Source organism: Oncorhynchus mykiss, chromosome 9 (assembly GCF_057628025.1).
Source record: "Oncorhynchus mykiss isolate SJ-2025 chromosome 9, ASM5762802v1, whole genome shotgun sequence".
Taxonomy (NCBI): domain Eukaryota; kingdom Metazoa; phylum Chordata; class Actinopteri; order Salmoniformes; family Salmonidae; genus Oncorhynchus; species Oncorhynchus mykiss.
Genome location: NC_143030.1, coordinates 506,639 through 522,487, shown reverse-complemented (window position 1 = coordinate 522,487; position 15,849 = coordinate 506,639). Strand labels below are relative to the sequence as shown.

At 50.6% G+C, this 15,849-nt stretch overlaps 1 protein-coding gene across 3 annotated transcripts in view; it reads right to left on the bottom strand.

The window, feature by feature from the left end:
• Nucleotides 1-545: 545 nt before the first annotated feature.
• LOC118948714 (aminoacyl tRNA synthase complex-interacting multifunctional protein 1) overlaps nucleotides 546-15,849 on the bottom strand; it is a 40,231-nt gene continuing 24,927 nt past the window's right edge. For 2 of the 3 annotated variants that reach the window (XM_090183232.1, XM_090183231.1), the window contains exons 5-7: nucleotides 3,035-3,237; nucleotides 1,700-1,898; nucleotides 546-917 (exon numbers count right to left, since the gene is read on the bottom strand). In XM_090183232.1, the coding sequence (XP_090039358.1) occupies nucleotides 751-917; nucleotides 1,700-1,898; nucleotides 3,035-3,237 (569 nt within the window). In that variant the 3' untranslated portion in view covers nucleotides 546-750. The other variant, XM_090183233.1, reaches the window with a different exon arrangement.

Below are 15,849 nucleotides of genomic sequence, written 5' to 3'. Positions count from 1 at the left end.
GTTGGGTCGTAGTGAGGTTCTCTCTCCCTCCCTCCATAGTGTTGGGTCGTAGTGAGGTTCTCTCTCCCTTCCTCCATAGTGTTGGGTCGTAGTGAGGTTCTCTCTCCCTCCCTCTATAGTGTTGGGTCGTAGTGAGGTTCTCTCTCCCTCCTTCTATAGTGTTGGGTCGTAGTGAGGTTCTCTCTCCCTCCCTCTATAGTGTTGGGTCGTAGTGAGATTCTCTCTCCCTCCCTCCATAGTGTTGGGTCGTAGTGAGGTTCTCTCTCCCTCCCTCTATAGTGTTGGGTCGTAGTGAGGTTCTCTCTCCCTCCCTCCATACTGTTGGGTCGTAGTGAGGTTCTCTCTCCCTCCCTCTATAGTGTTGGGTCATAGTGAGGTTCTCTCTCCCTCCCTCTATAGTGTTGGGTCGTAGTGAGGTTCTCTCTCACTCCCTCTATAGTGTTGGGTCGTAGTGAGGTTCTCTCTCCCTCCCTCCATAGTGTTGGGTCGTAGTGAGGTTCTTTGTTTTATAATCTACATCAGGAAAAATATAGAAATCCACCATGTTTCAACATTTGTTAAAAACTTTATTGAAAGTTCCTCACATTCTGACAACAGCAATCAGCTTAAAGCTTACCCAGAAGTGTGTGTATCTGTCTGTGTGTTTGTGTGTGTGTGTGTGTGTGTGTGTGTAGGTGTGTGTGTGTAGGTGTGTGTGTGTGTGTGTGTGTGTGTGTGTGTGTCTGTGTGTGTGTGTGTGTGTGTGTGTGTTTATTTGATACTGCTGTTGGTGAGGGTTGGGGCTCTACAGAGGCCTTTCCCCCTCACCTCAAACCCCACCCCCCTGTAGGTGGCCACGCCCCTGGAGTCCGTCTGCAGATCAGGAAGGATCTGCTCCCACACCTTCTCTCTGGGGCTCAGCTCCCGGTCTGGCTCCCCTAGGGGACAGGAGGATACATTACATACTATTAACTCTAACCCTGACACACCTTCTCTCTGGGGCTCAGCTCCCGGTCTGGCTCCCCTAGTGGACAGGAAGATACATTACATAGTATGAATGTAGTTACCAGGGTGATAGAAAGATGAATGTAGTTACCAGGGTGATAGAAAGAGGAATGTAGTTACCAGGGTGATAGAAAGAAGACTGTAGTTACCAGGGTGATAGAAAGATGATTGTAGTTACCAGAGTGATATAAAGAAGAATGTAGTTGCCGGGGTGATATAGAAAGATGAATGTAGTTACCAGGGTGATATAAAGAAGAATGTAGTTGCCGGGGTGATATAGAAAGATGAATGTAGTTACCAGGGTGATATAAAGAAGAATGTAGTTGCCGGGGTGATATAGAAAGATGAATGTAGTTACCAGGGTGATATAGAAAAAGGAATATAGTTACCAGGGTGATTGATAGAAAGAAGACTGTAGTTACCAGGGTGATAGAAAGATGATTGTAGTTACCAGAGTGATATAGAAAGATGAATGTAGTTACCAGGGTGATATAAAGAAGAATGTAGTTACCAGGGTGATAGAAACAGGAATGTAGTTACCAGGGTGATAGAAAGAGGACTGTAGTTACCAGGGTGATGTAGAAAGAGGAATGTAGTAGGAATGTGTGTATGTGTGTGTGTGTCCGTGTGTGTGTGTGTGTGTGCGTGTGTATGTGCGTGTGTGTGTGCGCGTGTGTGTGTGTGTGTGTGTGTGTGTGTGTGTGTGGGTAGTTACCAGGATAATCGTAGAAAGTGACCCTGTCCCCAGGTACAGCGTTAGTGGGCGGCTCCAGAAACTCCACCTGGGCGTCATCATCGTTATCGTTATCATGGGCATTAGGGGCGGAGCCACAGAGAACCATCGCCGTGGAGACCACGCCTTTCACCCGACAGGGACGCACATTGCACAGCAACACCGCCAGACGACCCTGAAGCTACACACACAGGCACACACATCAGAGAGAAAGATACACACTCTCTGAATAATAACAATTTACACACTCTCTGAATAATGACACTTCTAGAGAAAGAACCACACTCTGAATAACAACACTTCACTTCTAGAGAAAGATACACTCTCTAAATAATAACCTAGCACTGATTTCACTTTATTTTTGCCAGACACTGACAGCCAGTGAGTGATATGAGAGATGGCGGTGTGTGTGTGTGTGTGTGTGTGTGACAGCGTTTCAGGTCCTGTTCAGCATGGTGGTGTGTGTTGTGTATCTCTGGCCACCCAGAAGCATTGTTAAAAGTCTGTCACTACAGACTGGTGTCTCTGACACATCAAACAGGTGTGTGTGTGTGTGTGTGTGTGTGTGTGTGTGTGTGTGTGTGTGTGTGTGTGTGTGTGTGTGTGTGTGTGTGTACAGTATGGGGTGTCTGAGACAGGAATTATTTTCTGCACAGTGGTCAGCTGTTTGACAACACATAGAGATACTGGTCAGAGTCCCACTTTAAACTACATGACAACACACTGTCTAAAGGAGGCAGAAGGAGACTCACAGAGAAGTGTGTGACCTGTGTGTGTGTGACCTGTGTGTGTGTGACCTGTGTGTGTGTGACCTGTGTGTGGGACCTATGTGTGTGACCTGTGTGCGTGACCTGTGTGTGTGACCTGTGTGTGTGACCTGTGTGTGTGACCTGTGTGCGTGACCTGTGTGCGTGACCTGTGTGCGTGACCTGTTTGCGTGACCTGTGTGCGTGACCTGTGTGCGTGACCTGTGTGTGTAACCTGTGTGTGTGACCTGTGTGTTTAACCTGTGTGTTTAACCTGTGTGCGTGACCTGTGTGCGTGACCTGTGTGTGTGACCTGTGTGTGTAACCTGTGTGTGTGACCTGTGTGTTTAATCTGTGTGCGTGACCTGTGTGCGTGACCTGTGTGTGTGACCTGTGTGTGTAACCTGTGTGTGTGACCTGTGTGTTTAACCTGTGTGTTTAACCTGTGTGCGTGACCTGTGTGCGTGACCTGTGTGCGTGACCTGTGTGCGTGACCTGTGTGTGTGACCTGTGTGTTTAACCTGTGTGTTTAACCTGTGTGTTTAACCTGTGTGTCTGACCTTTGACCTACCTGTTCCTTAGGTATGTGTCGTAGCGCGCTGACCACCGTGCGGGGGGCGGGCTCTCCCAGATCCACTTCCTGGACATACAGAGCCCCGGCCAATGGGTGGTAGCGGACGCCAACGATCCGACCAATCCGCAGGTCGAGGCGAGACACGTCCATGCGAGGCTCCTCCTCTAACGCAGACTCAGAGTTTGTTCTCTCCCTCCTTCCTGAGAGAGAGACAGAGAAAGAGAGGGAATTGAGAGAGAGAGAGAGAGAGAGAGAGAGAGAGAGAGAAAGAGAGAGAGAAAGAGAGAGAGAAAGAGAGGGAATTGAGAGAGAGAGAGAGAAAGAGAGAGAGAGAGAGAGAGGGAGAGAGGGGCGGGGCCTTCGCCAGGGTTACAATCTGAGCCCTGCACCCTTCAATATTTACATCAACGAATTGGCCACTATCTAGAACAATCCTTAGCCCCTGGTCTCCACAATTCACAGGCTAAATGTCTGCTCTTCGCACCTGGTCTACAGCAGCACCTGGCCTACAGCAGCACCTGGCCTACAGCAGCACCTGGCCTACAGCAGCACCTGGCCTACAGCAGCACCTGGCCTACAGCAGCACCTGGCCTACAGCAGAGCCTGGTCTACAGCAGCACCTGGCCTACAGCAGAGCCTGGTCTACAGCAGCACCTGGTCTACAGCAGCACCTGGCCTACAGCAGCACCTGGCCTACAGCAGCACCTGGTCTACAGCAGCACCTGGCCTACAGCAGCACCTGGCCTACAGCAGAGCCTGGTCTACAGCAGAGCCTGGTCTACAGCAGCACCTGGCCTACAGCAGCACCTGGCCTACAGCAGCACCTGGCCTACAGCAGAGCCTGGACCTGGTAGAGCAGTACTGCCAGACCTGGGCCCTGGCAGTAAACCCCAAAAATACTAAAATAATGATTTTCCAGAGAAGATCCAGATCTCAGGGAATTAGACCAAAGTTCTCAATTGGTACAAAATATATAGAGTACTGTACACACTACAATTACTGAGGTTTAAATATATAGAGTACTGTACACACTACAATTACTGAGGTTTAAATATATAGAGTACTGTACACACTACAATTACTGAGGTTTAAATATATAGAGTACTGTACACACTACAATTACTGAGGTTTAAATATATAGAGTACTGAACACACTACAATTACTGAGGTTTAAATATATAGAGTACTGAACACACTACAATTACTGAGGTTTAAATATATAGAGTACTGAACACACTACAATTACTGAGGTTTAAATATAAGCTCAACTGGACACCTTAACGAGGCAGTGAATGAGCTGAGAGAGAAAGCACGCAGGGTATTCTACGCCATTAAAAAACTAATTCAAATTGAAAAACGAATTGAATATGTCATTGAACCAATTGCACTTTATGGCAGTGAGGTGTGGGGTCCACTTGCAAAACAAGATTTCACCCAATGGGACAAACACCCCATTGAAACCCTGCATGCAGAGTTCTGTAAGATTCTCCTACATGTCCAGAGGAAAACTACAAACAATGCAAACTATTTGACCATGGTTACTGATCATGTAGATAGATAGAGTTAGAGTTCAGATAGAGTTCAGATAGAGTTCAGTGTGTCAAATCGCAGGGCCTGTTGTCCGGACCTCTGGCAGTCTCTATGGGGGTGCCACAGGGTTCAATTCTCGGGCCGACTCTTTTCTCTGTATACATCAATGATGTCGCTCTTGCTGCTGGTGATTCTCTGATCCACCTTCTACGCAGACGACACCATTCTGTATACTTCTGGCCCTTCTTTGGACTCTGTGTTAACAAACCTACAAACGAGCTTCAATGCCATAAAACCCTCCTTCCGTAGCCTTAGCTTTCCTAACTGCCTGTGTATAATGGTTTCTAACTTCCCTGAAAAGTTGCATATCACGGGGGCTGTTCGATGCTAATGCAGAACGCCACAGGATGTTTTTGTGCTGGTCAAGGGCAGTCAGGTCTGGAGTGAACCAAGGGCTATATCTGTTCTTAGTTCTACATTTTTTTGAATGGGGCATGCTTATATATTAAGATGGTGAGGAAAGCACTTTTAAAGAATAACCAAGCATCCTCTACTACTAACGGAATGAGGTCAATATCCTTCCAGGATACCCCGGCCAGGTCGATTAGAAAGGCCTGCTCGCTGAGGTGTTTCAGGGAGCGTTTGACAGTGATGAGAGGAGGTCGTTTGACGGATGCAGGCAATGAGGCAGTGATTGCTGAGATCTTGGTTGAAGACAGCAGAAAACAACATCTGTCACTCCAGTGTTCATTTGCTTTATTGTAATGACTTCACCACTATGGCCTATTTATTGCCTTACCTCCTTACTTCATTTGCACAGATTTTCTATTGTGTTATTGACTGTTGTTTATTCCATGTGTAACTCTGTGTTGTTGTTTTTTGTCACACTGCTTTGTTTTATCTTGGTTTCAGTTGTAAATGAGAACTTGTTCTCAACTGGCCGACCTGGTTAAATAAAGGGGAAATACAAATAAAACAGGCTCAGTGAGCACAGCCTTGCCATTGAGATGAAAACCTGGCTCCCTGTAGAGGAAAGGCTGTGCAACCACTGTACCACAGCAGAACCCGAGACGGAGCTGCATTTTCTGACAAAATGTCAAAAATATAAAACAATTAGAGAATGTCATTTTCCCAAATTTGAAACCCTTATTCAAGATTTCAAAGACCTCTCTGATGAGGATAGTCTACCTGTCCTGTTGGGGGAGGACGCAGAGAGCTGTGGGTTGGCAGCGCACTACTACAGGCATTTCTGCCTGGCATAAGATGAGGGACCGTGTCTGACAGACCACTACATTGCTGCCTGGCATAAGATGAGGGACCGTGTCTGACAGACCACTACATTGCTGCCTCGCATAAGATGAGGGACCGTGTCTGACAGACCACTACATTGCTGCCTGGCATAAGATGAGGGACCGTGTCTGACAGACCACTACATTGCTGCCTGGCATAAGATGAGGGACCGTGTCTGACAGACCACTACATTGCTGCCTGGCATAAGATGAGGGACCGTGTCTGACAGACCACTACATTGCTGCCTGGCATAAGATGAGGGACCGTGTCTGACAGACCACTACATTGCTGCCTGGCATAAGATGAGGGACCGTGTCTGACAGACCACTACATTGCTGCCTGGCATAAGATGAGGGACCGTGTCTGACAGACCACTACATTGCTGCCTGGCATAAGATGAGGGACCGTGTCTGACAGACCACTACATTGCTGCCTGGCATAAGATGAGGGACCGTGTCTGACAGACCACTACATTGCTGCCTGGCATAAGATGAGGGACCGTGTCTGACAGACCACTACATTGCTGCCTGGCATAAGATGAGGGACCGTGTCTGACAGACCACTACATTGCTGCCTGGCATAAGATGAGGGACCGTGTCTGACAGACCACTACATTGCTGCCTGGCATAAGATGAGGGACCGTGTCTGACAGACCACTACATTGCTGCCTGGCATAAGATGAGGGACCGTGTCTGACAGACCACTACATTGCTGCCTGGCATAAGATGAGGGACCGTGTCTGACAGACCACTACATTGCTGCCTGGCATAAGATGAGGGACCGTGTCTGACAGACCACTACATTGCTGCCTGGCATAAGATGAGGGACCGTGTCTGACAGACCACTACATTGCTGCCTGGCATAAGATGAGGGACCGTGTCTGACAGACCACTACATTGCTGCCTGGCATAAGATGAGGGACCGTGTCTGACAGACCACTACATTGCTGCCTGGCATAAGATGAGGGACCGTGTCTGACAGACCACTACATTGCTGCCTGGCATAAGATGAGGGACCGTGTCTGACAGACCACTACATTGCTGCCTGGCATAAGATGAGGGACCGTGTCTGACAGACCACTACATTGCTGCCTGGCATAAGATGAGGGACCGTGTCTGACAGACCACTACATTGCTGCCTGGCATAAGATGAGGGACCGTGTCTGACAGACCACTACATTGCTGCCTGGCATAAGATGAGGGACCGTGTCTGACAGACCACTACATTGCTGCCTGGCATAAGATGAGGGACCGTGTCTGACAGACCACTACATTGCTGCCTGGCATAAGATGAGGGACCGTGTCTGACAGACCACTACATTGCTGCCTGGCATAAGATGAGGGACCGTGTCTGACAGACCACTACATTGCTGCCTGGCATAAGATGAGGGACCGTGTCTGACAGACCACTACATTGCTGCCTGGCATAAGATGAGGGACCGTGTCTGACAGACCACTACATTGCTGCCTGGCATAAGATGAGGGACCGTGTCTGACAGACCACTACATTGCTGCCTGGCATAAGATGAGGGACCGTGTCTGACAGACCACTACATTGCTGCCTGGCATAAGATGAGGGACCGTGTCTGACAGACCACTACATTGCTGCCTGGCATAAGATGAGGGACCGTGTCTGACAGACCACTACATTGCTGCCTGGCATAAGATGAGGGACCGTGTCTGACAGACCACTACATTGCTGCCTGGCATAAGATGAGGGACCGTGTCTGACAGACCACTACATTGCTGCCTGGCATAAGATGAGGGACCGTGTCTGACAGACCACTACATTGCTGCCTGGCATAAGATGAGGGACCGTGTCTGACAGACCACTACATTGCTGCCTGGCATAAGATGAGGGACCGTGTCTGACAGACCACTACATTGCTGCCTGGCATAAGATGAGGGACCGTGTCTGACAGACCACTACATTGCTGCCTGGCATAAGATGAGGGACCGTGTCTGACAGACCACTACATTGCTGCCTGGCATAAGATGAGGGACCGTGTCTGACAGACCACTACATTGCTGCCTGGCATAAGATGAGGGACCGTGTCTGACAGACCACTACATTGCTGCCTGGCATAAGATGAGGGACCGTGTCTGACAGACCACTACATTGCTGCCTGGCATAAGATGAGGGACCGTGTCTGACAGACCACTACATTGCTGCCTGGCATAAGATGAGGGACCGTGTCTGACAGACCACTACATTGCTGCCTGGCATAAGATGAGGGACCGTGTCTGACAGACCACTACATTGCTGCCTGGCATAAGATGAGGGACCGTGTCTGACAGACCACTACATTGCTGCCTGGCATAAGATGAGGGACCGTGTCTGACAGACCACTACATTGCTGCCTGGCATAAGATGAGGGACCGTGTCTGACAGACCACTACATTGCTGCCTGGCATAAGATGAGGGACCGTGTCTGACAGACCACTACATTGCTGCCTGGCATAAGATGAGGGACCGTGTCTGACAGACCACTACATTGCTGCCTGCCATAAGATGAGGGACCGTGTCTGACAGACCACTACATTGCTGCCTGGCATAAGATGAGGGACCGTGTCTGACAGACCACTACATTGCTGCCTGGCATAAGATGAGGGACCGTGTCTGACAGACCACTACATTGCTGCCTGGCATAAGATGAGGGACCGTGTCTGACAGACCACTACATTGCTGCCTGGCATAAGATGAGGGACCGTGTCTGACAGACCACTACATTGCTGCCTGGCATAAGATGAGGGACCGTGTCTGACAGACCACTACATTGCTGCCTGGCATAAGATGAGGGACCGTGTCTGACAGACCACTACATTGCTGCCTGGCATAAGATGAGGGACCGTGTCTGACAGACCACTACATTGCTGCCTGGCATAAGATGAGGGACCGTGTCTGACAGACCACTACATTGCTGCCTGGCATAAGATGAGGGACCGTGTCTGACAGACCACTACATTGCTGCCTGGCATAAGATGAGGGACCGTGTCTGACAGACCACTACATTGCTGCCTGGCATAAGATGAGGGACCGTGTCTGACAGACCACTACATTGCTGCCTGGCATAAGATGAGGGACCGTGTCTGACAGACCACTACATTGCTGCCTGGCATAAGATGAGGGACCGTGTCTGACAGACCACTACATTGCTGCCTGGCATAAGATGAGGGACCGTGTCTGACAGACCACTACATTGCTGCCTGGCATAAGATGAGGGACCGTGTCTGACAGACCACTACATTGCTGCCTGGCATAAGATGAGGGACCGTGTCTGACAGACCACTACATTGCTGCCTGGCATAAGATGAGGGACCGTGTCTGACAGACCACTACATTGCTGCCTGGCATAAGATGAGGGACCGTGTCTGACAGACCACTACATTGCTGCCTGGCATAAGATGAGGGACCGTGTCTGACAGACCACTACATTGCTGCCTGGCATAAGATGAGGGACCGTGTCTGACAGACCACTACATTGCTGCCTGGCATAAGATGAGGGACCGTGTCTGACAGACCACTACATTGCTGCCTGGCATAAGATGAGGGACCGTGTCTGACAGACCACTACATTGCTGCCTGGCATAAGATGAGGGACCGTGTCTGACAGACCACTACATTGCTGCCTGGCATAAGATGAGGGACCGTGTCTGACAGACCACTACATTGCTGCCTGGCATAAGATGAGGGACCGTGTCTGACAGACCACTACATTGCTGCCTGGCATAAGATGAGGGACCGTGTCTGACAGACCACTACATTGCTGCCTGGCATAAGATGAGGGACCGTGTCTGACAGACCACTACATTGCTGCCTGGCATAAGATGAGGGACCGTGTCTGACAGACCACTACATTGCTGCCTGGCATAAGATGAGGGACCGTGTCTGACAGACCACTACATTGCTGCCTGGCACAAGATGAGGGACCGTGTCTGACAGACCACTACATTGCTGCCTGGCATAAGATGAGGGACCGTGTCTGACAGACCACTACATTGCTGCCTGCCATAAGATGAGGGACCGTGTCTGACAGACCACTACATTGCTGCCTGGCATAAGATGAGGGACCGTGTCTGACAGACCACTACATTGCTGCCTGGCATAAGATGAGGGACCGTGTCTGACAGACCACTACATTGCTGCCTGGCATAAGATGAGGGACCGTGTCTGACAGACCACTACATTGCTGCCTGGCATAAGATGAGGGACCGTGTCTGACAGACCACTACATTGCTGCCTGGCATAAGATGAGGGACCGTGTCTGACAGACCACTACATTGCTGCCTGGCATAAGATGAGGGACCGTGTCTGACAGACCACTACATTGCTGCCTGGCATAAGATGAGGGACCGTGTCTGACAGACCACTACATTGCTGCCTGGCATAAGATGAGGGACCGTGTCTGACAGACCACTACATTGCTGCCTGGCATAAGATGAGGGACCGTGTCTGACAGACCACTACATTGCTGCCTGGCATAAGATGAGGGACCGTGTCTGACAGACCACTACATTGCTGCCTGGCATAAGATGAGGGACCGTGTCTGACAGACCACTACATTGCTGCCTGGCATAAGATGAGGGACCGTGTCTGACAGACCACTACATTGCTGCCTGGCATAAGATGAGGGACCGTGTCTGACAGACCACTACATTGCTGCCTGGCATAAGATGAGGGACCGTGTCTGACAGACCACTACATTGCTGCCTGGCATAAGATGAGGGACCGTGTCTGACAGACCACTACATTGCTGCCTGGCATAAGATGAGGGACCGTGTCTGACAGACCACTACATTGCTGCCTGGCATAAGATGAGGGACCGTGTCTGACAGACCACTACATTGCTGCCTGGCATAAGATGAGGGACCGTGTCTGACAGACCACTACATTGCTGCCTGGCATAAGATGAGGGACCGTGTCTGACAGACCACTACATTGCTGCCTGGCATAAGATGAGGGACCGTGTCTGACAGACCACTACATTGCTGCCTGGCATAAGATGAGGGACCGTGTCTGACAGACCACTACATTGCTGCCTGGCATAAGATGAGGGACCGTGTCTGACAGACCACTACATTGCTGCCTGGCATAAGATGAGGGACCGTGTCTGACAGACCACTACATTGCTGCCTGGCATAAGATGAGGGACCGTGTCTGACAGACCACTACATTGCTGCCTGGCATAAGATGAGGGACCGTGTCTGACAGACCACTACATTGCTGCCTGGCATAAGATGAGGGACCGTGTCTGACAGACCACTACATTGCTGCCTGGCATAAGATGAGGGACCGTGTCTGACAGACCAACCAACCTGCCCTTTATTATTGCTGTTGTCCCATTGACAATATTGATTATTATTATATTAATTATGTTAATATTGTAAATCTCCAAAGTAAGCTTTGGCATTATGTATATTGATATGTCATGCCAATAAAGCAAATTGAATTGAGAGAGAGAGAGAGAGAGAGAGAGAGAGAGAGAGAGAGAGACAGAGAGAGAGAGAGAGACAGAGAGAGACGGAGAGAGACAGAGAGAGAGACGGAGAGAGACAGAGAGAGAGACAGAGAGAAAGACAGAGAGAGAGAGAGAGAGAGAGAGAGAGGGGGGGGGAGGGGGAGAGGGAGAGAGAGGGCGAGGGGGAGAGAGAGAGAGAGAGAGGGAGAGATTGTAACAGGCAACCTCAACTCTCAGTCTCGCTACCAGTATCCCCTCCAGCATTCCCATCACATCCACAGACCCCTGTCGCAGAATACTGTTCTTTTGGGTCTTCCATATCGCTAATTTTGCTGCCCCTAACACAAAATTAAGCAACACAAGTACACCCTATTGACTAAACCTGGACTTTCGCCCAAATGTAAACAGTTGGGAAGAGAAAACCTCTCCCAATGTTGAGAACCAATCAGTGATCAGTTCAATCATCCCGACCAACGTGGGACACAGTAAATACAGATGTGCCAGAGTTTCAGACTCTGAAACTCCTTCAACACAGAATGGACACCCCTCCCCAACAGTAGGATCCAGGTGTACCAGATACATATTGGACACCCCTCCCCAATAGTAGGGTCCAGGTATACCAGATACATATTGGACACCCCTCACCAACAGGAGGGTCCAGGTGTACCAGATGCAGAATGGACACCCCTCCCCAACAGTAGGGTCCAGGTGTACCAGATACATATTGGACACCCCTCCCCAACAGGAGGATCCAGGTGTACCAGATGCAGAATGGACACCCCTCCCCAACAGGAGGGTCCAGGTGTACCAGACACAGAATGGACACCCCTCCCCAACAGTAGGATCCAGGTGTACCAGATGCAGAATGGACACCCCTCCCCAACAGGAGGATCCAGGTGTACCAGATGCAGAATGGACACCCTTCCCCAACAGGAGGAACCAGGTGTAGCAGATGCATATTGGTGTCTATGGCTCCATGTATTATCCTCCATTGTAGGTCAGCTGTTTTAAATAGGCAGTTTGTTTAATGATCGCCAACAGCCTTTTGTGGAGGCAGCTGGACCAAACACACCCGCCCACCTCATCGATTTTACCCCTTCCAAGGAAGAAGCACGGGACACTTTTACACATTATGTACATGTCCTTCTTACCCACCGCCTTGAACTCCCCCACCGCCTTGAACTCCCCCACCGCCTTGAACTCCCCCACCGCCTTGAACTCCCCCACCGCCTTGAACTCCCCCATCTCCTTGAACTCCCCCACCTCCTTGAACTCCCCCAGCTCCTTGAACTCCCCCACCGCCTTGAACTCCCCCACCGCCTTGAACTCCCCCACCGCCTTGAACTCCCCCATCTCCTTGAACTCCCCCACCTCCTTGAACTCCCCCACCGCCTTGAACTCCCCCACCTCCTTGAACTCCCCCAGCTCCTTGAACTCCCCCAGCTCCTTGAACTCCCCCATCTCCTTGAACTCCCCCACCTCCTTGAACTCCCCCAGCTCCTTGAACTCCCCCACCTCCTTGAACTCCCCCAGCTCCTTGAACTCCCCCAGCTCCTTGAACTCCCCCAGCTCCTTGAACTCCCCCAGCTCCTTGAACTCCCCCAGCTCCTTGAACTCCCCCACCGCCTTGAACTCCCCCACCGCCTTGAACTCCCCCAGCTCCTTGAACTGCCCCAGTTCCTTGAACTCCCCCACCTCCTTGAACTCCCCCACCTCCTTGAACTCCCCCAGCTCCTTGAACTCCCCCATCTCCTTGAACTCCCCCACCTCCTTGAACTCCCCCATCTCCTTGAACTCCCCCAGCTCCTTGAACTCCCCCATCTCCTTGAACTCCCCCACCTCCTTGAACTCCCCCAGCTCCTTGAACTGCCCCAGTTCCTTGAACTCCCCCAGCTCCTTGAACTCCCCCACCTCCTTGAACTCCCCCATCTCCTTGAACTCCCCCAGCTCCTTGAACTCCCCCATCTCCTTGAACTCCCCCACCTCCTTGAACTCCCCCAGCTCCTTGAACTGCCCCAGTTCCTTGAACTCCCCCACCTCCTTGAACTCCCCCATCTCCTTGAACTCCCCCATCTCCTTGAACTCCCCCAGCTCCTTGAACTCCCCCACCTCCTTGAACTCCCCCACCTCCTTGAACTCCCCCACCTCCTTGAACTCCCCCAGCTCCGGGGTGTGGAAGGAAAGCAGCATCCCCACGTCCTCCTCTAATGCCCCCACCGCAGCACTAACATTCAGCACAGGGAACACATCATCCAGACCCTCCGTCCACCAATCAGAGTTGGAAGTATCAGTCACATACTGCAGATGAAGTACTGGCAAGGAGTCACAGACCTCAGTTACGACATTCCTCAGTAGGCGAGATGATCTCCCAGCTTGTTTCTCCCAGCTCCTCCAACGATCTGCTCCTGCTCCGCATCAGATGACCTAGCTTGGTACACCCCACACCTAACAGGCATGAACGTAGGCTGGCTGAACCCAGAGCACGGGATTGGATGGCAGTGTTAAAAAAAAGAGGCTCTTCAAAAAGCCACATCCCTGGTGGCGTGCCGGCCTAATGCATAACAGACTCATAGAATGGAGTCAGAAGCCCCCCTGGTAACCATGGAGTGGACCCTATCTGAATCCCCTGGTAACCATGGAGCGGACCCTATCTGAATCCCCTGGTAACCATGGAGCGGACCTCGCCTACCCACAGAGATTCACTCTTTCCCCAGTTGGCTCTACCTGAGGGCCCCTCATACACCTTTAGAGCGTTTGACAGAACCTTAACATCCTCCTATAATAAAAACTGTCACGTCATTTGCATAAAAATACTTCCTGTGTGTTCAGTCAGTTCTGGACAGATCCTCTTTATTAGCTACAGATATTATGAGCACTGCTGCCTATTGGACGTGTGTGTGTGTGTGTGCATGCTTTGTGTACAGTGTGTGTGTCTCTCTCCCTGCTAGCCACACATCATCTTCTTCATGGTCAAATTGGTGAGTTGGTCCTAGGTTGAGTTCATGTTGCCAGAAGGTTGTCGTTGTCTAGCAGCTGTAATGTTACTGTGTCTAACTGAAACAAGGAAGTCCCTAGATTTTGCTCGCCTGAAGTAGAGTATCTCATGATAAGCTGTAGACCACAATATTTGCCAAGAGAGTTTTCATCTATACTTTTCGTGGCTGTTTATTTACCACCACAGACAGATGCTGGCACTAAGACCGCACTCAGTCAGCTGTATAAGGAAATAAGCAAACAGGAAACCACTCACCCAGAGGCGGCGCTCCTAGTGGCCGGAGACTTTAATGCAGGGAAACTTAAATCAGTTCTACCTAATTTCTAGTTAAATGTGCAACCAGAGGAAGAAAAAAAAACCTCTAGACCATCTTTACTCCACACACAAAGACCCGTACAAAGCTCTCCCTCGCCCTCCATTTGGTCTAATCTGACCATAATTCCATCCTCCTGATTCCTGCTAAAGCAGGAAGTACCAGTGACTCGCTCAATACAGAAGTGGTCAGATGACGCGGATGCCAAAGCTACAGGATTGTTTTTCTAGCACAGTCTGGAATATGTTCCGGGATTCATCCAATTGCATTGAGGAGTAAACCCCATCAGTCACTGGCTTCATCAATAAGTGCAGTGACTGTACGTACATACCACAACCAGAAACCATGGATTACAGGTAACATCCGCACTGAGATAAAAGGGTAGAGCTGCTGCTTTCAAGGAGCGGGACTCTATCCCAGAAGCTTATAAGAAATCTCGCTACGCCCTCAGACGAACCATCAGACAAGCAAAGTGTCAATACAGGGCTAAGAGGAGTCAGTTTGTCTGTCTCAGTGACTTCTAGAGAAGACATCTATCTCCACCACCCTCTCTACAGCCCTCTCCACCTCCCTCTCTACCATCCCTCTCCACCGCCCTCTCCACCTCCCTCACCACCTCCCTCACCACCTCCCTCTCTACCGCCTTCTCTACCATCCCTCTCCACCTCCCTCACCACCTCCCTCTCTACCGCCTTCTCTACCACCCTCTCCACCGCCCTCTCCACCACCCCTCTCCACCGCCCTCTCCACCGTCCCTCTCCACCACCCTCTCCACCTCCCTCTCCACCGCCCCTCTCCACTGCCCCTCTCCACCACCCCTCTCCACCTCCCTCTCCACCGTCCCTCTCCACCACCCTCTCCACCGCCCTCTCCACCTTCCCTCTCTGCAGCCCTCTCCACCTCCCTCTCCACCTCCCTCTCCACCTCCCTCTCCACCTTCTTTCTCTACAGCCCTCTCCACCTCCCTCTCCACCTCCCTCTCCCTCTCTACCTTCCCTCTCTACAGCCATCTCCACCGCCCTCTCTACAGTTACTTGTCTGTAATCTTCAGTATAGAGTCCTAGCTGCATTAAATCTAATCAAAAATATTCATCTGGTCTTCTCTAGAAGTCACTGTGCAGACAAATGGACTCCTAACTACTGATTGTCTGTCTCAGTTAGCAAAGTGTTAATTTGTTGATTTTGTCTTCTCTTTTACATTGATTGACATTAAACCATTGCATTGG